Raw genomic sequence first — 25,604 nt, 5'->3', positions numbered from 1 at the left:
AGCGAAGGTACCCAGTTATGGCTGCTGCTATACACCAGAAAGTGTCTATGGATGGTGAAATAAAAAGTGTCAGTGGCATCAGACATACATAGTTCTCCAAGCACCCATGGCTTCCTAGGTATTTTGTCTGGGCTGGGCCTGACTAAGGGGCAAGAAATCGTAGCATGTTCCATCAGCTTTTGGAAGATAAATCCTCGTAATGTACGTCCGTCGAGTCCTGCTCGTCGAGCACACCCTGGAAGTGTTAGCTGTTGACTCTGATTAGTTAGAAATGTTGCCACCTTTGATCTATTTAAAGAAATGAAGTGGTAATCGTCCGCGTGACATATTTTATTACGATATTTCTATATAAAGAACATAACGACGTTTCTGTCTGTAGATAATAATGCTTTTATTTCTCGGTTAGTGGGTCCATACGTTGTTTGTTGTACAGGCAAGCGCGCTTCCCTTACTTAGACAAGGGCAGCGCCGATTGAAAGAAGGTAGGTCAGTACGGGCAGCGAGTGGCGTTGCAACAATCGCTTTTAGGAGGTGGGGCTCATGCAAGTCCCATACTAAACAGAGATTCCACGAGGGGCATGGGCCCGGGGCGCCCCTCGCAGACTTGGACTCCGCGCGGGATAACAACGTGCGTAATCTTCAGGCATCGGCGCACCCGGAGCCAGAAGTCTGCCGGCAAGTTCACAAGGTGGACTTCTTTAGAGTCGGTGTCAAGGCGCTCCACTTTCTCCTTGATCACGCCGGTGAGCCTCATGTAGTCGCGAAGGCTGCAGTCCCGCACCCTCTCCATGGCTCGCTGGGCCATCTCCTGGGCCTCGGCGTCGGTGACCGATGCTCCTTCCCGCACCAGTTCCAGCAACCGAGGATGCTCGTGCAGGCGTTCGATGACTCTGGCACCCTTGCGGATGTCCTCGCCCAACACGAACCTGGCCGCCACACTTATTCGAGCGGCGTTCTTGAGCATGAGCCCGTGCAGCTCCTGCGAGTGTTCAATATTTTGTAGAGAACAGCAATGAACGTGGGCACGAATAGCTCGCGTCGACATCGCACTTCGCTGCGAAGGCTCCCTCAACATTAATAGAGGCCAATCTCTAAGGCTCCGCGGTGGCATGTGCAGTAAAATACCGTTGACACTTTGGAAGCCATATTCGGCCCAACATAGGGCCGTATTAAGAGGAATGTTATTACGCTAGAACTATTCTTAAGAGCATCGGCTAGTCTAAGGCTAAGCAAAGCGGTTGGCCCATGCCACACCGCACTTACTAACGAAAAGCTTTGTGCATTCCGCCGCTAGCTGTTAAAACACGCCAACCATGGCGCCAGTGGTGAAGGTTATCGAGATAGAACAAGCTATGCTCTGGAACGAGTTGGTTTGACATAAGTATTTCCTAGACCAACGAGGGAAAACGACAGACAGATAACTCACTATTTCACTCTTTCGTTCTTCAGAATATGTAACGCCTAATCCCAAACGTGGGAGCGGCCCGCGTCAACGTATGGTTGACCTTCAGGACCCAATAAAGTTCTCCATACCATACCATACCCAAACCAAGCAAAAGAGCACAGCTGGAATGTGCCATGTGGACACAATCTAAGAACATTCTTAAGCTTGCAAAGCAGGCCTCTGCCAGTGGTGATTTAGCTTTCCTTATACATGTGCATGAGGGATGTAAATGTACAGATGCGTCCATACGTAGCTTCAATCTGATCCAGCAGACACATGACATGTATAACAACCAGACTACTTCCGTTTTGTAGTTTTGAGGGAGGTAAAATTGCACACACAGTCTTGGAGATGAACCTTACCCTTTATCGTAAACCCGGTCACTGACACGATGTTCTCGAGTCTTGATTTTCTTTTTTTTTATTTTGCTTCAACTGAAGGCATAGTGAGAATAAATCGCGAAAAAAATACGGTCAGGCCTCACTGCGACCCTAATAATTTAATATAAGATCTTTTCTGCAATCTGTTCCAGTTTCATTTCTGCGGTGTTGTGGCTTCATGACGCAAAAGGCGGTAAGCTTAGAGCCGGAGATTGCGACGTTTCGACACTCGCTGCGGCTCGCTCGGTTGTCCGCAATGCTGCTGCTCATTGGGAGAGCCGATGTAGCAGCATAGCGGACGACCGAGCAGGCGTCAAAGCGTCGCAGTGTCTTTCTTCCACGTACTGTATGATGACGTCACAACACACTATCCTTCTGGTAATAGAAACCGAATTGGCAGTAGAAAAGCAACTATTCCTAAATTATTTACGACGATCCAAGGCTTGTCACTTTTCTCCCAAGAGTTTTCAGAACAGTCATGTACTGCGGGAAAAAAGTAGTTTAAGATGTCATGTAAGTTGCCCGTTAAGCAGGCAAGTTGTCCGCAAGTTACTGTTCGTTAGATTTTGCGCAGCCGATCCCGCTTAAAGGGACGCCAGACAATGGTACTGCTGAGTTGGAAAGTTGTAATTCCGCAATAGCTCGAACGTCAGCGTTTGAACGAGCGAAGCATCTGTAAGACAAGAAAGAAGGCAAAGTAATCGATACAGACTGCAGAGAAAATCCCTCGCTAGCCTCACGACGGAATGCATTGCAGCAGAGTATCCCACCAAGCTCGCTGGATGAAGCTTCTGCTTTTCAGCTACCATGGAATCATGGGTACGGGCGGATTAGTCTAATGTTCATCTTCATAACTTCAGGCATTCTTCTGTTCTAATTATTATGTGTCATGTTGCTAAATTGTAAAGCAATTACTGTTTTCTAAACAAAGCAAGGTAATGTGTCTGCACCCACACGATATTACTTCCAATTGTCGCACTTCCCTATTACAAAAGCCATAAACCCCATCACTCCGATATGCAAAAATACGATATGAAGAATATAGGATCCTACATTAAAACCAGTTTTATAAGCGAACGTAATTGGCTGGCGCATCTACGTAATCTCCTACCGTCACTCGCACCAGCACTGCGGTTTCGACTGGAAATTCCGTTATGGAAACATTTGCATTTATCTCTCTGGTTTATTGTTTTCACCCGCCAGATAAATCCACATTGACTGGAATCATGCTCCTCCCGTGCATGAGCCGTCGCACCTGGAATACGGCGGCTGAATCGCAAGCGTGTCTCGAGTTTTCGTACGTTTGCTGCACCAAAAAACAAGAACCAAAAATCGCAGAGGTATGGAACTTACCCTCATGGCGTGCACGTAGAACTTCATGTTCCGCGAATTTCTGTGATGTGGTGTGAACGAGTCGACGTCTCTGCAACTGGGAGCCAGGCTGATCGCGATGAGATTTCGATGCTTACGAGCGCAGTCACGGAGCTTGTCAAGGTGTTTCGATTGTACCTTGACGCCTACAAAACTTAGTCTAGTGATGTTGGCGTTCCTCGCCAGCGCTGGGACCACCCGGTCGTACATGACAACGCAGCGACCGCAGTAACCCGTTATCCCTGAGTGATCATCGGCGACAATTTCCACGTGGGTCAGCGTGGACGACTTGGCTAACCAATCCAACAAGGTGCTGAACGCAGCGTGACTCATCAAATCGCAGCAGATATTGACTGACGTTGAGGTGCCACGGCGAGAGAGCACCTCGCAGCATGCCTTTAAAGGTTCCAGGTCGTGTTGGGCGCTGAATTCGATGCGGAGGTTGTCGAAGTTCACGGTGGAAGGTTTCGTGGATGCCAATATCTTGGCCGCGTTCCCAAAGGTCACGCAAAGGTTCATGACGCGAACGCGGTCGCCGAGGCTGAGCTCCTGGATGGTTTTGGAGAGGACGATCAGATCTGCGTTGAGCTTGTTATTTGTGATCAGCGGCACTCCTTGGAGTACCACCTTCTTCAATGTCTTGTTGTTAGCGACAGCTTGTAATAGAGTGTGACACTGCATTTTGTCCATGTCTGGCAAATTGAGGCGCAGCTCGAGCAAGCTGGAGGTCGTCCGCAGAGCTTTGAGCCAGGCCTTCATCCACTGCGCCACATTATAGCGTGAATATCGATCGGCAGCCGTTCAGGAACTGGCCACGGTAGGTTTGTCCTGGCCGAGGTAGCTGGAGGAGTCGTAGGCTAGGGCAGCGAAGAACCGCTTCGGCCAAGAGAGCGGTCACTTCGGGGCTGAAAAAACACGCGTCAAAAGAGGCTTTATAAGCTTGTACAAACGCAAGTCAAGCCCATAGTTGGTTTATGAAGAAGGGAACAGGAATTAGATCATTTACAGATTAGCCTACATGTAGATGTGGGCAGGAAAGAGCCGCTAGATAGACAAGTTCATGGTGACTAGAAGCTATTCCAGCATTTATAGCAGATGATGCTTCCAACAGAAGCGTCATCAGAAGCGTATTGGGCTGTGGGTAAAGTGGCCATAATGTACGCGGAAGGCAAAGGCGGACTTGATTTGGCAACCTTTTGGCGATAAAGGGCGTACGCACTAGCGCGGCATTTTCATGCACGCTTAAGAATCGTAAGGGGCGTGCTGAAGAGATTGAAAGTGCGATATATGCGAAATCGAAGTCGCAGCACAATATTTTTTAACAGCAGAAGCTAAACCACTGAACAGACTAACTCGGGCAAACGAGTTAAGATTAGGGCCGTGAGGGATGGGAGGAAGGTTTAGGCGCCTGTGCTCAGCACAGCCTTATATGTTTGCGAGGATGGGCGAGAATGAGGTGGGGGCTGCCACTAGTTCGCTCGGTCTTTCTGTGTCGATGTCAACTTGGGGCGTGTAACCGGCGCAGCTAGGCCTTTGCGTTACACGGAATTTTTTCTGCTTGTGCAGGTTGGCGATTGTTTTAAGGATTCGTGTCCCATTGATCTGCATATTTTGCCGGTTCCGCCCCAGATTGTGTTTGCAGGCGCACAGTCGCGATGTGTCAAGTGTTCTGAGCGGCGACGCTTTGTCCTACTGCTTAGTTATGCTTTTTATTTTCTCTTGTTACTATAGTGTGGGGATGTCGAGTTGAATCCAGGACCCGATATGCAAGATACATTAGACACACTTCTGCAAGGACAGAATGAAATTAAATCGAAATTAGAAGCTATTGAAGTAAAGCAGGAGGAGGGTATGGCTGCATTACATGACCTAAAGAAGCGAATCGAAAGCTTAGAAGAAACTATCGAACAGTTTGAAGGTATTAAATTGACCTTAACCTCATGCAAGAAACAATGCGAAGACAACCAAACTGTGGTGAAGAAATTATTGAAAAAAGTTGATGATCTGGAAAACAGAAGTCGGCGTTCTTAATTGCTATTCTACGGAATTTCTGATACAGAGACTCATGAGCCTCCCGAGACGTCTAACGGCCACGTAATGGAAATATTGTCTGAACTTCGTGCAACCACCGTGCACGTTAAAGTAGCACACAGACTATGGAAACACCACGAAGGAAGAAAACGACCTATCGTTGCTAAATTTGCTTATTTGAAAGAAAGACAAAGCATCTTAGCCAAAGCGAATAAGTTGAACGGGAAAACTGTTAGTATCTCGAAAGATTTCTCTGAGTCTATACGTCGCAAAAGGAAATTCCTGTGGGATTTTTCGAAGCTGCATAAGAGTGAAGGCACTCGTGTAAAACTGAAATATGATGTGCTGTACCTAAATGAAAGAAAATGTGTACGACGAACAGTGGCGTAGCTAGGTCGTCTGGCACCCGGGGCCCATAGGTCTTCTGTCACCCCCCCCCCCCCCGGATGTAGTCGAGGAAGGCGAGGATATCGACAATTTCCGGGTGTCTTCAGACGTATATGACACCCCCCCCCACTGGCCCCTTGCACCCGGGGCATACGGCCCCGGGTGCAAGAATAGAAACTCCTTGACGAAAAGAAACTTGGAGGCGGCTAACAATGCTCTACAGATGGCTGCTGCAAAAGCTAAAATGGGCTTCCTTGACTCCTCGTCAAGGTTCCAAAAGAACCCAAAGGAATTTTGGCGATACGTTAAACGCAATGGTAACGATAATGTAGGCATTCCAACCATAGCGCACAATGGCCACATGATAGATGGCAGTCTTGAAATAGAAAACGCCTTTAGTGATTTTTTCAGTTCGGTATTTCTGCCCAGCAAAACTTGTGACATCCCTTATCAACCAGTTCAGCTTAATCCTATGGCGTCCATAGAAATAGATGAAAGGGGAATTAATGCATTACTTCAACGACTAGGTGCGTCCAGAGCTGGAGGCCCTGATGGTTTGCACAATGGCCTTTTCAGGTTGTGTGCCGAATCTGTACCTCCTTTTTAACCTCTCCAGTTCAAGAAATCTTTGCTCACCACTTCTCTTCCTACAAATCGGAAAATTGCCTGCGTGGTCCCTATTCATAAGACCGGGCCTCGGGAATTAGTCTCTAATTACCGCCCTATGTCCTTAATAAGCAATGCCTGTAAAACTCTAGAGCACATCCGATATACGAACATAATGAATCATCTCAATCCCTTATTAAATCCAAATCAGCACGGCTTCCGGCAGGCAACATCATGTGTTACACAACTTACCGAGTTTGTTCATGCGGTATGCGAAGCTTTCGGTCGTTGTAGCATCATTGACTGCATATTCATTGATTTTAAAAAGGACTTTGACGTAGTAGATCATGGTCTGTTATTCCACAAGTTGTGTTGTTTAAATGTGAATGAGAAGGTTGTTGAATGGATTAGGGAATACTTAACTTTAAGGTGTCAGTATGTCACAATAAACGGAACCAAATCAAATGTAAGTTCCGTCACATGAGGCGTCCCACTAGGGTCAATTTTAGGACCGTTGCTTTTTCTTGTCTTCATTAATGACATGAGAGAATATTACTTCCTACATGCGACTCTTCGCGGATGACTGTAGTCTACAGAGAAGTGAAAAATTCGCAGGATTCACTTGCTTTGCAGGAAGACCTAAATACATTGCACCGGTGGTGCGAAGAGTGGCGCATGAATATAAATTTGGAAAGAACAGTGCACATGTGTTTCACGAGGAAAAAGAATGCACCTAATTATGTCTATAACATCAACGGCCACCTATTGGAAACTGTTCTCGAATACAAGTATTTAGGTGTGTGCATCACCTCCGGACAGGCCGCCATTGGAATATGAACCTGGCAACGTTTAACGCTAGAACGTTATCTAGTGAGGCGAGTCTAGCAGTGCTACTGGAAGAATTAGAGGGCAGTAAATGGGATATAATAGGGCTCAGTGAAGTTAGGAGGCCAAAAGAAGCATATACAGTGCTCAGAAGCGGGCACGTCCTGTGCTACCGGGGCTTAGCGGAGAGACGAGAACTAGGAGTCGGATTCCTGATTAATAAGAATATAGCTGGTAACATACAGGAATTCTATAGCATTAACGAGAGGGTGGCATGTCTTCTTCTGAAACTTAATAAGAGGTACAAAATGAAGGTTGTACAGGTCCACGCCCCTACATCCAGTCATGATGACCAGGAAGTCGAAAGCTTCTATGAAGACGTGGAATCGGCGATGGGTAGAGTGAAAACAAAATACACTATACTGATGGGCGATTTCAATGCCAAAGTAGGCAAGAAGCAGGCTGGAGACAAGGCAGTGGGGGAATACGGCATAGGCACTAGGAATAGCAGGGGAGAGTTACTAGTAGAGTTTGCGGAACAGAATAATATGCGGATAATGAATACCTTCTTCCGCAAGCGGGATAGCCGAAAGTGGACGTGGAGGAGCCCGAACGGCGAGACTAGAAATGAAATAGACTTCATACTCTGCGCTAACCCTGGCATCATACAAGATGTGGACGTGCTCGGTAAGGTGCGCTGCAGTGACCACAGGATGGTAAGAACTCGAATTAGCCTAGACTTGAGGAGGGAACGGAAGAAACTGGTACATAAGAAGCCGATCAATGAGTTAGCGGTAAGAGGGAAAATAGAGGACTTCCAGATCAAGCTACAGAACAGGTATTCGGCTTTAACTCAGGAAGAGGAAACTAGTGTTGAAGCAATGAACGACAATCTTGTGGGCATCATTAAGGAATGTGCAATAGAAGTCGGCGGTAACTCTGTTAGACAGGATACCAGTAAGCTGTCGCAGGAGACGAAAGATCTGATCAAGAAACGCCAATGTATGAAAGCCTCTAACCCTACAGCCAGAATAGAACTGGCAGAACTTTCGAAGTTAATCAACAAGCGTAAGACAGCTGACATAAGGAAGTATAATATGGATAGAATTGAACAAGCTCTCAGGAACGGAGGAAGCCTAAAAGCAGAGAAGAAGAAACTAGGAATTGGCAAGAATCAGATGTATGCGTTAAGAGACAAAGCCGGCAATATCATTACTAATATGGATGAGATAGTTCAGGTGGCTGAAGAGTTCTATAGAGATTTATACAGTACGAGTGGAACCCACGATGATAATAGCAGAGAGAATAGTCTAGAGGAATTCGAAATCCCACAAGTAACGCCGGAAGAAGTAAGGAAAGCCTTGGGAGCTATGCAAAGGGGGAAGGCAGCTGGGGAGGATCAGGTAACAGCAGATTTGTTGAAGGACGGTGGGCAGATTGTTCTAGAAAAACTGGCCACCCTGTATACACAATGCCTCATGACCTCGAGCGTACCGGAATCTTGGAAGAACGCTAACATAATCCTAATCCATAAGAAAGGGGACGCCAAAGACTTGAAAAATTATAGACCGATCAGCTTACTGTCCGTTGCCTACAAAGTATTTACTAAGGTAATCGCAAATAGAATCAGGAACACCTTAGACTTCCGTCAACCAAAGGACCAGGCAGGATTCCGTAAAGGCTACTCAACAATAGATCATATTCACACTATCAATCAGGTGATAGAGAAATGTGCGGAATATAACCAACCACTATATGTAGCTTTCATTGATTATGAGAAAGCGTTTGATTCAGTCGAAACCTCAGCAGTCATGGAGGCATTGCGGAATCAGGGTGTAGACGAGCCGTACGTAAAAATACTGAAAGATATCTATAGCGGCTCCACAGCCACTGTAGTCCTCCATAAAGAAAGCAACAAAATCCCTATAAAGAAAGGCGTCAGGCAGGGAGATACGATCTCTCCAATGCTATTCACAGCATGTTTACAGGAGGTATTCAGAGACCTGGATTGGGAAGAATTGGGGATAAGAGTAAATGGAGAATACCTTAGTAACTTGCGCTTCGCTGATGATATTGCCTTGCTTAGTAACTCAGGGGACCAACTGCAATGCATGCTCACTGACCTGGAGAGGCAGAGCAGAAGGGTGGGACTAAAAATTAATCTGCAGAAAACTAAAGTAATGTTTAACAGTCTCGGAAGGGAACAGCAGTTTACGATAGGTAGCGAGGCACTGGAAGTGGTAAGGGAATACATCTACTTAGGACAGGTAGTGACTGCTGATCCGGATCATGAGAGTGAAATAATCAGAAGAATAAGAATGGGCTGGGGTGCGTTTGGCAGGCATTCTGAGATCATGAACAGCAGGTTGCCATTATCCCTCAAGAGAAAAGTTTATAACAGCTGTGTCTTACCAGTACTCACGTACGGGGCAGAAACCTGGAGGCTTACGAAAAGGGTTCTACTTAAATTGAGGACGACGCAACGGGCTATGGAAAGAAGAATGATAGGTGTAACATTAAGGGATAAGAAAAGAGCAGATTGGGTGAGGGAACAAACGCGCGTTAATGACATCTTAGTTGAAATCAAGAAAAAGAAATGGGCATGGGCAGGACATGTAATGAGGAGGGAAGATAACCGATGGTCATTAAGGGTTACGGACTGGATTCCGAGGGAAGGGAAGCGTAGCAGGGGGCGACAGAAAGTTAGGTGGGCAGATGAGATTAGGAAGTTTGGAGGGTCAACATGGCCACAATTAGCACATGACCGGGGCAGTTGGAGAAGTATGGGAGAGGCCTTTGCCCTGCAGTGGGCGTAACCAGGCTGATGATGATGATGATGATGATGATCACCTCAAAACTATGTTGGCATCGACATGTTGATGATGTTTCTGGGAAAGCTTGCAAGATGTTGGGTTTATTGCGCCGTAACACGACAATGTTTCCGCAGGACTCTAGGGATTTACTAGTTAAAACGTATATTAGGTCCGCGCTGGAATATGCTTGTACTGTATGGGACCCGCTCACTAAGACTGACAGACAAAAATTCGAAAGAATCCAGAACTTAGCGACCCGCTATGTGTCTGGGAATTATAGTAAATACATTAGTGTGTCTGGCATAAAACAGGAATTAGAATGGGAACCCCTTGAAGTAAGAAGGAGAAAACCAAGGCGTAATTTTTTTTCATAATATATATTAAATAGGATTGCTATTTTTAGGGAGAAGTACATTTTTCATCCACACTATAGATCCGAGCGGGTTGATCATAACCATAAAGTGCGCGAGTTCAGGTCAAGAACCGATATGTTCAAGATGTCGTTTATTCCTCACACTGTTCAAGAATGGAATGCTTTATCTTCATTTATTGTTAATATTACCGACAATAAAGTGTTTGCATTGTCATTATGACTGCCCTTGTAATACTTCAACCCTTGTAATAGGGCTGAAGTTCGTGCTGCCAACAACGCAACACCACATGCCTCTTTTCTCTTGCCCGCCCACACGGAACCTCACTTTTCGCGACAGCAACTTCTCAAGCCAAATATTAGCTTACGATCACTATAGCTCACTCCTCGACCCTGTCGTCTGTCATCCATTCCCAGCATGCTCTGTGTATACCACATATTACGTCATAACGCAATGTTGCCAGTAGCTGAGGAGGAGGCAAGGCAGGTGGCACGAGAGAACGGACGAAATTCAATTGTAAACAAATCTTCGCAATTCTCGAGACTGATTGTTTCAAGATTTTACGGAAGCATGCAGAAGGCACTCAGCAAGTTTCATTCAGATCCGTCGACGTCGAAAAATTGCCGGAGTTGCCCTTTAAGCGTAAAGTAAGTAACGTTGAACGGTTACTTACAAGATTTCATATGCGATGGATAAGTCCAGATTCAGTTCTTCCAAGGTGGTCATTTCACAGAACGCTGGGATGAGTGTCTTCCAGAGAACGAGGTCATCGCAAACCGAGCCGTCGCTTAGCGTTAGCTTCTTCAGGGTGGCGGCACTGGTGGTCAGGTAATGGGCAAATACTTTCCCGGGCGCGCCGTTGCAGCCGGCTCTGTACACGCAGCCTCCGACAGCTAGATCGGGTAGGGTGCGTTTTGCTATGAGCGACCAGACCAACTGCTGCGCATTAAATGTGCTCATTTCCAGAGCCCTCACATCAAGCGTCGTGAGACTTCTGAGAGCGCGTCCCAGAAGCTGGCCATGGCCAAATTTAACCATCGAGTACAGCGGATCGCTCTCGGTTTTGAAGACGAGCTCTTCGAGTGATGGCAGACAGTCGACGAGCCCGAAAACGGCAAGGTGATTGTGGTCCTGGCGAGGGTCGCCATCCACTAAGTAGACAGTCAAGCTTTTCAAGGCGGACCTCTTCCTGAGAGCGTCTACCACCTGGCGGGTGCAGCCAACGGTGGAGTATATTTCCAAGGCAGTGAAACAACGTGAGTGACAAGTGAGCAGATCGTTGGCGAGCTTGAACGCCGAGCTTCTCACCGGGTCGTCCGGTTGAGCCCAGAGTGGGTAGTTGAAGGCGGAATGCTGAGTCACTGCCAGGCGGGCGCCACCGACCTGTCGGACGTCCTCGCACAGTTCTAGTCCCGCACCAAGGAGCACTTCGTTAATGTCTTCTCGGTGCTGAAGCAATTGGCATCTCTTGTCGGTGCGCTTGGTGCACGGGACACACAGGTTGCGGGGTTCCATTTTGTGATTCGTCGTAGCGCGAACCTATTTTATTTTTCACGTAGAGTTTGTAGCTGGAAACTCAACATGATGGCCATGCTTCCACTCCGAGGACGTACTTGAACACTTGAATGGGTGCCGTCTGCGCCGGAAAGACAGAAAAATAAATTAATAGACAAATTAGAAGAGCATGGTAGAAACTCAGGCGGCACATCAGGTTGGGCCAACGTTGGAAACATATTGGCACTTCTTGGCCCAATGACGGCCTAAGATTAACAGCGTGGTTCCAATATTGGCAGTGCCATTCTGATTCCTGGCCCAATGATGGCCTAAGGTTAACAGCGTGGCGCGAATATTGGCTGTGCCATTCTGATAGAGATCCAACGTTGGCCCACATTACACAGTCAGTAAACGATATTGGCTGTGCCATTCTGATAGAGATCCAATGTTGGCCCATATTACACAGTCAGTAAACAATATTGGCACTGCCGTTCAACAAGGCGGGAATTATTGGACCAACTTTCATATGGATTTGCCAATATGGGTTATTAGTTGGCTTTCTTTGGAGGACATTGGCCCGTAATAAGCCAATTTTCGCCTTGTCGGCTTTTAGTGCTCTACGACTTGCTGAGATTGAACAACGTGTTTTGAAAACTAACGCACTGATCACAGGCACACTGCGCAGGAACCAGAAATATGTTCTGCCATGTCAACTCCATGCATGGTACACCGCCATTTTTGCACTTGTCCTTTACCGAAATGCGTCCCCTATAGAGAAAAGCCAGTGTACCACGTAGCAAGCAGGGGAAGTCGCATAAGATTAGCAGCTGCTTTATTGATCGTGAATAAGAACATGAGCTTTCCATAAGAAGCAATGGTATTGCGAATTTGCCTGCGCATTGTATATTTTGCATGTACGCTCCGCGACTTTGGTGGATCATGATTCTGAGGAGAATCGAGAATTACAGTGACTCAGAGCTGATGGAACCGTTTTATATTGCATCGAGATGGAGCGCATATGTATTAGTGAAACTTTTGTTTGTTTAGCATGCATGGCATGTTGCGGCGACATAATCATCATGCTCCTATTCTAATATATTTGTTTGTTCGTGAATGTGTAGTAAGCTCCTTGTATGAATGCCCCTGACAGAAAAAAAAGTTAATTGCACGTTTTGGCATTTGCGTGTCAACAACCTCTTGTCTTCGCCTTTAGTTGGCACGGCGCATTCCGGATTTTTTTTTTTCGGCCTAGCTTTCCGTCCTTCAGCCCCCGCTTGCCTCTCCCCCACGCACCCACGTGAGCCTGGTCAATGCTATCAGTCAAGCGTTCAGACAGCCATAAGCTGCTGTTTCAAATTGGGTGCTCTCAGAAGCATGGTGGAAACCGTCGGGGTCACTATTGTCCTCCTTGTCGCCCTCCGCGGCCGGGATAGGTCCAGCGGGGGAAAGTGGCGTTTACGCCATATTCTTCGTTCACCCTTTCCTTTCACTCTTTCCTTCTATGCGTTGCTCGCTAGCACGCCGACTGGGTGCAACACCGCCTGAGTGCTTGCCGTCTTGTCCGTTCTTGCCAGCGCACTCCTCTCGTGAAAAATGCTCGCTTGCGGTCGTCATTCCTACTGAGAAGCCTACATCTTGAAATACGCAGCAATGTGGCCACGAATTTTTGTGAGTGTTAGAATTAATATAGGCGAAACAACAATTAGAAAAAAAGTCGGCGCTCGTGGCCACCGTCTTCGATGTGGGATGAACTCGGATACACATCGCATGGAGCATGGATCTTACAATGGTGAGTGCATTTGTTTTGCGCATGTTATAAGTTTTATGAGGAGCACTATCACCCAAACAATATCACGCGGTATATATATTACTGAAACAGGCCTGGCTAATGTAGAGTGCCTGTAATTACATAGCTCTTTTTATTTGCAGCCTTTGAATAGTGCCCGGAGTAGAACCACGTGTAAATCTCTGAATTTCACCCAAATTCCAGGACTGATTTTATCAAGCCACGCTCGCGACCTGATCCTGCTAGTGATACCGAGGAACCACGCTTCTTCTCACTGTTATAGGTCAAGCATCATTTCCAGCCGACAGTATTTCTTTCTTTTCGTATAATAAATGCCTCTTTTACTAGTGTTTCCTGACGGAACTTCTCGGTTTCCGCATTAAAAATTTCGCACGAAGGCCGCATTGTGTCTACACAGTCTGAAACTAGGCTTTTTGTGCTGTAGCAAGTTTTGTTGCAATTTTTTAATTATAAAGTGCTACGCTGACTAGGTGTGGGCTGTAAACAAGGCGGACGGATCCTGCGCATTTTATGTCTGTTCTAAATATTACGTTACACCTTGTACAAGATATGCCATATATGTCGAAATATTAGGAAGTGTTACCTGACAAATCTCTTGCAAGAAAGTTTCTTGATTCACCCCTTCGAACTCTCTGCTCAGACTTATAATATTGTTGCAGTATGGCGATTTTTCAAATGAAAACGCTGCCACATACATTTGTCATACCAACATCTCTGATAATGTTTCTTTTTATTTTACAGTGCAAGCATTTCCTCCAAGTAATGGTGAAGTCGCTATGGGATATGGTAGCAATATCAACGAAACCACCGCGTTATCGTGGTCCTGGGGGGCCTGATCAGCCTGCCGTCATTCAAGCACTGACCAACCTGCCTACCGACGTCAGCTCCCTGCCCTGAAAAGCGTCAGCCCACCGTCCTCGGCACCTTGCCCAGTTCCTATCCTGAGGGCAGTGCCTGTAAATAAACTGTTTGAAGATAACCGAGCGTCACCCATCTAGGTCTACGGAAAATGCCTGTTTGTGAAAACTTATTCGCAAATAAACTGTCATAAACGTCAATTTCAGTATTCTTTTATTATTATTTGCAAGCATTTATGACTTCTGCTTCTTGACATCTTTTTGTCGAGCTTTCCTAGCTACTATTGAGGAAGACGGTAAGGGGACAATCGCTACAAAAAATGCCGCTAGCTAAAGGTTTGCGGTAAGAATGTGTACGTGCTCTAAAGCCAGCGTATCTAGAATATTCGTCATGCAAAGGGCATTGGCTCAAAGCTGGCATTAATATGGCAACGATATGGATCAACACTGGTCCTACGCTGGCAGCACGATGGCTGCTGCATTGGCATAACATTGGTCCAATCTTGGCTTTAACGCTGGTCCTACGATGGCTGCTGCATTGGCATAACATTGGTCCAATCTTGGCTTTAACGCTGGTCCTACGCTGGCAGCACAATGGCTGCTGCATTGGCATAACATTGGTCCAATCTTGGCTTTAACGTTGGGCCAGCATTGGATTGGGTTGCACTTTGCCAATATGCCAACATTGGTCCAACATTGGTACCAATTTCTGCCAGCATTGGGCCATGGTTGGACCAATGCTGGTGGGCTGCTTCGTCAAAACTGGTAGCCAACCAGTCCGTGGATATTATAGACTACTGTGAACATCTCTGCCAAATTTTTCTGTCCTGCGTGGAGCTCGCGAGCGGATTGCGAAATTTTTTGTTTTCTTAAAATGATTTTTGAATTTCCGCAACAACTGTAGGAACAAAACGCGTGACAGAGGCGTTTCGGGAACCTAAATATTCCATAGCCTTAACATGATGAGGAATCGCCCGAGTAGCCCTTTAAGGAGTCGGTGGATATTGCTGCTTCCTTGTGTTTGCCATAGATAGATTAACTGAAACAATCTGCAGTAATCTTATATTTTGTTTACTGTTTTCGTACAACGCTACATCCTACACATTGGTGAAGTTTGTAGCACACCACAAAGTGTCTAGGACACAGAATGACGTGGTACACACAAGCTCGGAATTGCAACAGTGTTTATTTCGAGCAAAAAAAAAACACATATATAGGCAACAGTATTCTGCAGAAATCATCACAAAAATCATTGTTTCTGCGTTATAAATACATCGCAAGTCAATAATCTAATCAGCCACCTAAACGCCATAGAAGTGGACAGGCACGTACCCAGGATTTGTTGTATCGGGGGGGGGGGGGGGGCAACCAAGGTAAGTTTTCTATGCAAATGAGGGAGGTACCCTTACTAGTACACATGTGAATAACGCCCGCCATTCGATATAAAGACGCATAAACCCTTGAAAGGGGAATAAAATAAAGTGTGTCTCACAGGTACGAATGTGAGATATACCTCTCTTTATCTTGGCAAACAAGGAACCAAGTCAAATGGACTCGCGCCGGAAAGAAGAGTAGGAAGAATACAGCCAAAAACAAGTAAGCAAGCGAAAGTGTAAAATAAAGATTACTATAGGAGAATAAGTTTAAAAAAAAACAGCAGTTGGCAACCAAAGCACACGGACCATGCGGGATTGTGTTACTGCACCAGCCAATCACAGAAGCAAGCAAAATCGTCAAGGCCATCCGCAAAACCACCAAGGCCATCCGCGGAGCAGCGCGACCACACGGGGTTGCGCCATGACCAGTTCCGGCGCTGAGTTGCACTGAGCCTAACAAAACCCCGTGGATTGACTGGCACACACGACCAAGTCGAGCTAGCATGCATCATAACTTAATGGAGACCTTTCCACCTGACTTCAAAAATCACGGCAGGACGACCCGACACTTCAAGAAACTTTTTGTCGCCCAAATGATGGCGCTCCCGGGTGAGATGTAACCAGACCTCCTACTGTGCTTTTGCAAATACTTCGTAAAGGCCCGGCGCCCGCCCCCCGAAAACCGCATCACAGCGTGCCAACCAAACTTGGTGTTTAGCGCTCGACAAGAAGCACGAACTGGTTGATCGCCTGCTTAGGCGAAGGGTGCAAAATCAAACAGTCTGATATGGAGCAGCGGGGAGACTAAAAAGGCTAGCAATCCGTTGGAGAAGAGCTGCGGGAAGCAAACACTGCGTAAAGACATGAACCCAATCCTCACGACCGCCACAAAAAGGGCACACTCCACGAGCCGGGATGGCTGTGAAGGGGCCTGTAACTCAACGGCAGGCACCCTCGCGCGAGGCGGCACATGAACTTAGCTCGCCTAGCGTCGAGGAAACTGGCCCTAATGAGCCTCAAGCTTGGTCTGTGGATGGACAGATCATACCTTTGGCAATGCGGGGGGAGAACTGGGAGGGAGGACGTCGATTAATTCTTGGATTCGAATTGAAAACTACGTCGATGGCGGGGTGAACCTTGCGGAGGCATACCAGAGTTGGCAGCCGCCTCATAAATGGCGGACGGGAAACCTGAGTGAGGCACACAGTGGGAAAATGTGCTTTGCGAAAACAAACGGAGTCAAGTACTAAGAAAAAGGAAGTAAAGCTTCGAGTCAGGAGCATATCTGAGTTAAGAGCAACCTGGGTCAACCTGACGTGTAGTGCTGTAGCCACGATACCGAGGTCGGGAATTCCAAGTCCTCCGTTATTCTTGGGCAACATAAACCCTTGCCGAGCTACACAACCTGTTGTACCTTTCCATATAAGCTTGGTTCAAGTTGGAACAGGAGTAACTCATGCCACGTACGTAAGGAAGGAAAACAGAAGTGAGCGAAGAATTGTCGCTCGAGCCGTCAATGGACATGAGAACGCGCCGAATTCCTGAATCCTGGTTTCAAACTTCTCTTTAGCTTGCTGCCAGTTTTCAGCGGACAGGCCGTCTGGATCGAATAGACACAACTCGACCTTCATTCAGGCCGCAAGAGGAGGACTAGCAGTGCTCCGCGGCTTCAGTAGCGGAGACGAAGGCAGCGCCCATGCCGCTTGCGCAGGGCTCTCTGCTCGCGAAAGGTAAGGTGTGGGGTGGGTGAAGCACTTTTCGCGACCAAAGCCATTGTGCTGAAGAGAGGGGTCATAGTGCGCGGCAGTACGATACGCACCCCATCGGCGAGGACCACCACCCGCGCGTTCCCGGAAGTTTCTCTACTAGCATTGTCCCTGTGGAAGCGTGGCATGGCAGCTGCCTTGTCTCCGCTAGCCCTGAAGCCGTGGTCCTTTGTAACCGATGGCTGGTCATGGTGCGGGTGGAAAAGCAGCGGAAGAATTATGCTTTTTTTTTTCATCTCAAATGGGCGAGCGTGAACTGCGTCGCCGGAGACAGCGCGAGTGTGAAAACGAGCAAATATTTTCAGCACAAACAGCTGGCACTCGTTTACGTGGCGGCTGATTTCGTTTTGTAGCTATCTCGGCTTCGTCGGAGGATAGAACAGGTGCCGTATTACGAAGTGCGTCTTCATCTGGCTATAGCTATATTTAGGAGTCAACGGTTACGCCACGGATCGTGTCGTAGTATTCATCCCACGGTAGGGAAATTCGTGGGGTGGGTATTGGTGCGGCTATCATCGCGGTCGTCGTAACTAAGCGCCCGGTTTGGGCCAGAGCGAAGCACTCTTCTCGGTTGTCTCTGGACCGCGCTCAGATAAGATGACGTCACATAGTGATACATACAGAATGACATGATAGTGAGGTCAGCTCCTCGCTTTCCCGCCGCGAAAACGGCTGTCATCTAGATTCCCATTTTCATTCCAGACGGAAAAAAATATATTTCGGCGCCCAATAGGAAATTTTCGTGCTTCTTCCCTTCTGTAAAGAAAGGGTATTGCACGTCTAAAGGTGCAAAATCCTTCCTTAAATCCCTTATGGCGCAGCATAGTTGTAGTTATGTCTCATAACGGAAACTAAACGTGGCTTGCCGGCTAATGCGTGATAAACATCAATTACACATTGCGTCTTCTAGCCAAATAATTAGCACTAATATCTCAGTCATTAAGACCAAAAAAAAAAGCTAATGAAATATTGTTCTTGTGGTGCCAAATAACCTTGCATGGCTGCGCTGTTTGGGGCACAAAGATATGTGTCGCTTTTAAGTATTAGTAAGGCATGGCATCCGAACTTTTTGTGAAAGCTGCTCTCTTTCTTTTTAAAATGCCGAGCGCAATAAAATACAACATAAACGTTCATGATATTTTATGCGACATCGAAAAACACGATAGAGAATAAATTCCAACGCTCACCTTTCACGAGTAGCGATCAGGTCTATCCAGTGGTCTACCACACACACACGAAGACGCAGGGCGAGTGACGGCCGAGTGGCAGTCAGGTTGAAGTCATGGCACAAAGTCACGTGGCCTGCATGCGCACCAGGTTCCGATTGTCCCCCTTTCGCCACTGGAAGGAGAGGCGCCAATCTAAATGCCTCCCATCAAGCTTTGTATCGAGGGTCGCCTTGTTGCTCTTGTCAAGTGCTGACAGATTTGCCACGGATTCACCGCGCATGCAGCCAGCCAGCTGAACGCCAGGGGGCGCACCTGCAGTGGCACGTACGCCGAAACACAGCCCTCCCCAGGAATGTTTCTCGAAAAAGTTGTCGAGCAGAGCAACAGCCGGGATACCTTGGAGACACAGTTACTGCCGTACTGCGCTCAACGAACAGCCTTAAAGCGAGCAGTGTTGGAGGACGTCACGCCTTTTTAGCCGGCCCCAGAACGGGTTCGCGCCACCGCGGAGACGAGCGGGGGAACGCTGTCGGCGCGCACATGAGTTCGAGAGTGGAGGTGAAGCGGGGAGAAAGAAAAAGTAAAAACAAAGAAAACTAGCTGCCGGATATGACGACAATCCGCCTTTTTTTCATGGCGCCATGGAGCATGCACCTGCCCTAGCGGATTAGTCGCGAAACGTTTTAGAGGGGTCGCGCTCGTGGCCGCGCTTCGGAAATTCTTCCGAAAATAAAAATGCGTTCGGACGCTCGCTGCTGCAAACGCTCGTGCCGTGTACTGCTTTGAAACTCTACTGGTAACTCGACGTCGGTGCGGTGCCGAAAGCGTGCGTAGCGTAAGACCGCAGCTCCACTTTACAGTAGAAAGCAGAATCGTCTGAGTTGTCCGGACTCCACCGTGAGCCGGGTAGTGGCCGTCTTTCATTGATGGCTAGCAAATTTAAAGAAAAACCCGCGTGTTAGACTTGGGCGACACTTAAATACGTCACGTTGCTGTCGAAGTCTTCTTGCAGCGTCGGTCCTTACTTGCTGGCGGTGGCAGCGCGTGCCCGACTTCACGTACTCGTTTAAGCCGATACGAGACGTACTTGATCGTAGTTCACGTACTTGGCCGATACGAAATGCAAGACATTCACGCCAATAATTGATAGACTATTGTGCGTCACTGAAACCACATTATCATACCAAGTCGACAACGACGCAACCGACGAGCGCGAGTTGTACTGCGACGGGCTCTCTGGTCGACGGCACTGGAAAAATCGGCGTGCCGACCACCGACAACTGGATAGCGACAGCGTTTTTGCTTGTATATAAAATTAATCTTGCTCAAAATGAGTCAAACACGCCTACCAAGTTGAAATGCACAAGCGTTAACCCTCTCAAGCCATGCCCATGAAGTTAGAGCTCATGTCGATCGTGTTCAATGAAGGTAAGGGGTAAAGGTTACTATGAAGTCAAGTTAGAGTGATAAAGCAATGCTCTAGAACGTCTAAGGCGTGAATATAATCGCGAACATAGCTTTAGTAACCAAGAAATTGAGGTAAATGCATGACACGATTTGAAACCCCCCAGCGACATTCTGGTACTAGTTCGATGAGGAAGGCACTCCTCATCATAATTTATGTCACTAGTACTCAACTACTCGTATTAAAAAGATCATTTCATTAGGTTATAAGATGGAAGAAAATGCTACTTGTCTACTTCTGTTCGTTTCTAAGAAAAAATAACATTTTGACGTTACCCTTCAGTAGTATGGGTGGCCGAAAGTTTTCGTTTTCGCTCGACTCTGCGCCGCGCACGCGTTGGAGTTTCAGTTGTTTCGTTATCGCGTCGTGCTGCGCTGGTTCTGCTGGCTCGCGAAACTTGCATTTGGACAAGCAGCGAGAATGCCACGTCCATGTGATGTCGTGCGATGCGCGAACGGTCCGCGGAACTTGGTCAAGGCAGTTGAATTGAATTGAATTGAATTTTGTTCCGCAACAACAAAAAGTTACGAGGAGGACAGGTAAAGTCTGTAAAAACAGCTTGAGGAGCTCTGACCCCATATCCCACTGGAAAGCATAAAAGCGTGCGACTAAGGGAGTACAACCTACTAAGAGGAAAATACTTACAGGAGTTATAAAACGTCACTTGAAAACAGGATTATACAGCAGTCAAAGAAATAGAAAATCATCGTATCACATCATTATACAAACATTAAACGCAGTTATTTTGGCGATGTACTAGATATGTCAGTCTTATTCTTTTTTATTATGTTTTCGAAGTGTAGGCAATTGAAATTTTAACATTTGATTTCCATAATTGGTTCTAAATTTGGCGACGTACCACACTTCAGAATGGCGAATCCAACGTTACTTATCACTGTGTGTCAACGAGTGAACCTCACCGTTCGAAGTGGTTTACTGTCTTACCTCTGCCACAGCGCGATGGTAAAGAGCCGAAAAATCGCATAGTGGGCTCGCTGCACTTTCGTCCAGAGGATTACGAGTTCAACGCCGACTTACTGAAGCCGTGTGGAGTGCCTTTCAAAGCAATGCTTTCCCGTAGCGCTGTACGTCGGTCTTGCCTGCATTCTCTGAAGCGCAAGAACAACTGCAGGTCGAAGATAGGGCGGTGAGTGCGGCATTTGGTTTTCAAATGTGCATTTGTGTTCAAATGTGTTTTCATTCAAATGTGTTTTCAAACGGCATTTGGCTACAAATGTGCGAATATGTACAGCCATGACATATAGTTGCCATCGTAGCAGTACGCAACGACGCCGGCAGCGCGAGCCCTCAGCAGCAGGTCACGTTCATCAGGGCTTAAATCGCTGAAGTCGAGCCCAGCATCGCGAGCCAATGTGTCGTTGTCAGGGTGGTCCATTGCAACGAGCGTCAAAATTGGCGTCATAAAATAAAGAACCAGCTTATCGTCACGCGCTTTCCCTTCCGCTAGCCACCATAGTTCCGCTTTCGCGCCGCTGTCGGCTCTGTCTTGGCTCTGTTTCTGGCCGCGCGTTTGCGTTTTGTGCAGAAAAGCCGTAGCGCCGTCTGCGTGCGCCGTTTTACTCACCGACGGCGCAACGTCACTGTGAGACCATGACGTCACCACTGCTCGATCGGAGGGCGGGCGATTTGAACTGCGCTAGAGGTACGCGGACGCTTCAGAACGCATTTTCTCTTAAAATAAGTCTCTTCTTCGCATGAAACAAGCGTTTCGAGGTTTCTGGAATGATATTTCAACAGTACAGGTTGACTTAATATTAACCTTTAGTGTACCTTTAAGGAGGTAGAGCAGAAGGGTGGGACTAAAAATTAATCTGCAAAAAACTAAAGTAATGTTTAACAGTCTCGGAAGGGAACAGCAGTTTACGATAGGTAGCGAGGCACTGGAAGTGGTAAGGGAATACATCTACTTAGGACAGGTAGTGACTGCTGATCCGGATCATGAGAGTGAAATAATCAGAAGAATAAGAATGGGCTGGGGTGCGTTTGGCAGGCATTCTGAGATCATGAACAGCAGGTTGCCATTATCCCTGAAGAGAAAAGTTTATAACAGCTGTGTCTTACCAGTACTCACGTACGGGGCAGAAACCTCGAGGCTTACGAAAAGGGTTCTACTTAAATTGAGGATGACGCAACGAGCTATGGAAAGAAGAATGATAGGTGTAACATTAAGGGATAAGAAAAGAGCAGATTGGGTGAGGGAACAAACGCGCGTTAATGACATCTTAGTTGAAATCAAGAAAAAGAAATGGGCATGGGCAGGACATGTAATGAGGAGGGAAGATAACCGATGGTCATTAAGGGTTACGGACTGGATTCCGAGGGAAGGGAAGAGTAGCAGGGGGCGACAGAAAGTTAGGTGGGCAGATGAGATTAGGAAGTTTGGAGGGTCAACATGGCCACAATTAGTACATGACCGGGGCAGTTGGAGAAGTATGGGAGAGGCCTTTGCCCTGCAGTGGGCGTAACCAGGCTGCTGATGATGATGATGATGTACCTTTAAACCTAGCGCCGTCGAGTTCGTGCACCCTCTACCGGCGGACCTGAACTGAAATGTAAGAAGTCAGGACGAAGGAAAGTACTTTGATAGTTTAGTTCTGTCCTTAGCGATTTGAAATCAACTCCGCCACATCGTTCGGCGCCTACACAATAAGCGGCGACACAGCGCTGTGCCAAAATCTGTACGTCACCGTATCTGTAGGCTGTCGGTGGCATTCGCTACGTATATGGGTGGGCCTGTATGTGTTGCTTCGCCGACACATTTCTGCATTTCAGAGATGCACAGTTTGTCTCTGCGTCAAGCGGCAAAAAAAAAGAAAAGAGACGGTGTATTAGGTATACAGCAGCGTAAACAACCGCCTCGCTAATTTATACCAACGCCGTGTGAGCGATGGCATCGGCGCGTTTTCGTGAGAGAACAAAATGACCTACAAATGAGCACTTATGCGAGCACAGTTTTCTCTAATAACGCTCTATGGCACGCACAAACTGTAAGTATGGTGGAATTAAAGAAAAGCGAGAATCCGTCATAAATTAACAAACAGTAATATACGTATCTGGATCCCTGTCTTCTGGATCACAGTATATCTGAATCACAGTCTAAGTGGTTCGACCGCTCACATTGACTCGTCGCAGGGTGTAACAACACAGAACATATGCGCAGATGTGTATGTTGCAGATATGTATGCGCAGATATATATAGAGGAAGCTGGCAATGGGCCCTCGCTGAATATCTCCAAGCCTGTCTTTTGCAACCGGTTGACGATCCCTTCCAAAAAAAAAACAAAGAACCGAAAATTTAACTCGGAGCAAGTCGTCAACTTCCCCAGAATGTCTCCGCCAATCCAGCGTTTTCCTTTCCACGTCACAGACCTACTATATTACTACATACCGAAAGAGGCTGCAATCAAGACGGTTGATGAGTGCGTCAAGCTGTACGGATAGGCAAGGTTTCAAGACGTTTGAAAATAGTTTGTGAACCTTCTTTTACGTATTTAGAAATAGCGTACATAAACTCAGCGTATATCGAATATGAGCACGGATATTTTTTTTTTTTTCAGAAAGAAGAAATTGCCACGTGTATCGTGCTCAGCACCGGTGCTGTGGGATTTATATCTTGCGGCTGGAGACAGGTGATTGACAGAAATGCTCAAGGTTGCGAGTGTAAACCGTTGCTTCCGATATGTTGGTGGTTATCTTGTACGTACCGAGTATAGCAAGCTTAGTCATATTAGTGTCAAGGCTGTGGTGAACAAGTTCCAGGAGGCGCACGATGGCCCCACTTTCACGCACGAACTACAAGAAGCTTTGAGAACACAATTCCTGGACCTATAGGCCTACGACGTGGCCACACATGTTGGCCATGTAAAACGAGAGGAGAAAAAAAAAAACTTACGCTACGATTTGAACCATTCTACAGGGTTATAAAAAAAAGGAATAGGAAAATTGGTTATCGAGCAAGCAATTTAGAAATCCTGCTATAGCGTAGTCAAGATAGCCTGAACACAAAGATTGATAAACTAACGGAAAATGGGTACCTTCGATCTTAGCATGATTATCAAAATCCGCGAGCAAATGATACCGGAATCACACGGCCGAGGAAGTTTGACAAACAGAATAAGGATAAACATAAGCGAACTGTTATTGTGCCTTACGTCCCCAACCTTTGACGCGTACTGTCTCAAAAGGTGGCAGAAAGGTATGTAGCAGTACTCTTTTCAGCGCCGATCAAGTTTATATAGGTCTGCGCATGCACAGGAACTCGGATAAAAGCACGCGCAAAAAAAAGCTAGCGTAAAATGTGCGCAGAAGTACGTACTGTGGGTGTAATGAGGTGTAGAAGATTCCGCTTACATTTGGCAAGATAAACGTGGAGAAACGGGATGCTGTCTCAACGACATCCAGCATTCTGGCCATGCATTGTAGAACGTGCAAATACACGCTTAACTTTGACAAGATGACTGTCGTAGCTAAAGGAAACCAACAGTGACCAGGGAAATCAGAGGCCCTTTAGAAATAGAAGAAGAAAAAGGCAACAGCGTGAGCACGCCTTCAGTCATGCTTACAATGTTGCTAGACATTCTTGCCCTATGGACGCATACACGCACATAATGCATTAATAGAATAGTTACGAGCTGAAAGTTGAGAGCGCGATCTGAGGGTATTGGTCATAAACATAGTTCGCGCATTCGGATTGCGTCGTTGGGTTCTTTTAAAACTACCTTTTGATCGAACAATGAAGCGGTTGGTATAGTTCGCGCTCCCCCGTGTCACTTCGTGTCCTTTTTACAAGCGCTGTTTGTTTCGTCTCTGTTGGTGTCTTCGAGTACATAGCTCAAGGAAAATGAACTGGTGCACTTTGAAAGTGCGGAATTCCACTCCGCTAACGAAACTGTGCGTATTTAATGCGTAGTTGTATCGTAGCGTCTGTCCTTGAGAGTGGAACGGGGACGCAGCGGTGTTCTTGGTCTGACGCCCGAGCTGCCTTATGTGCGTCATAATTTCTTGAGATACCGTAATTGTGTGGTGTCCATTGAAAGGAGGTGTCGTAGCCCTTCGCTCACAAGTGTTGGATAAGTTTTACAATTTCGCACGTCAGTTGATTGTGAGCTCCAAGTCGGAAAAACGACTGCCCACATCGGGAGGCCGATCTTGAATCACAGAATAGTGCGCATTTTCCAGGGCACTGTACTGATCACACGAAGCGCACGACTGAGAGCCGCAAGTTCTGCAGCCGTAGACGTAGTGATATGGGAAGTCTTGAAATTAAAAAAAAAATTAAATTATGGGGTTTTACATGCAAAAACCACTTTCTGATTATGAGGCACGCCGTCGTGGGGAACTCCAGAAACTTCGGCCACATGGGGTTCTTTAACGTGCACCTAAAGGTAAGTACACGGGGGTTATCGCATTTCGCCCCTATCG

General features: G+C 46.9%; 1 protein-coding gene across 1 annotated transcript; it reads right to left on the bottom strand.

Annotated features, from left to right (window-relative positions):
- Positions 1-386: 386 nt before the first annotated feature.
- On the bottom strand, positions 387-11,854 carry LOC129383263 (uncharacterized). Its single transcript, XM_055067640.1, has 3 exons — positions 10,902-11,854; positions 3,178-4,100; positions 387-979 (listed from the first exon to the last, which is right to left on the bottom strand). Exons 2-3 carry the CDS (start codon positions 3,952-3,954, stop codon positions 539-541), a joined length of 1,218 nt encoding a protein of 405 aa, XP_054923615.1. The 5' UTR covers positions 3,955-4,100; positions 10,902-11,854; the 3' UTR covers positions 387-538.
- Positions 11,855-25,604: the final 13,750 nt, after the last annotated feature.

This window comes from Dermacentor andersoni, chromosome 8 (genome assembly GCF_023375885.2).
Source record: "Dermacentor andersoni chromosome 8, qqDerAnde1_hic_scaffold, whole genome shotgun sequence".
NCBI classification, from domain to species: Eukaryota; Metazoa; Arthropoda; class Arachnida; order Ixodida; family Ixodidae; genus Dermacentor; species Dermacentor andersoni.
The sequence above is the reverse complement of the archived record's forward strand: the minus strand, read 5'-3'. Positions and strand labels throughout refer to the sequence as shown.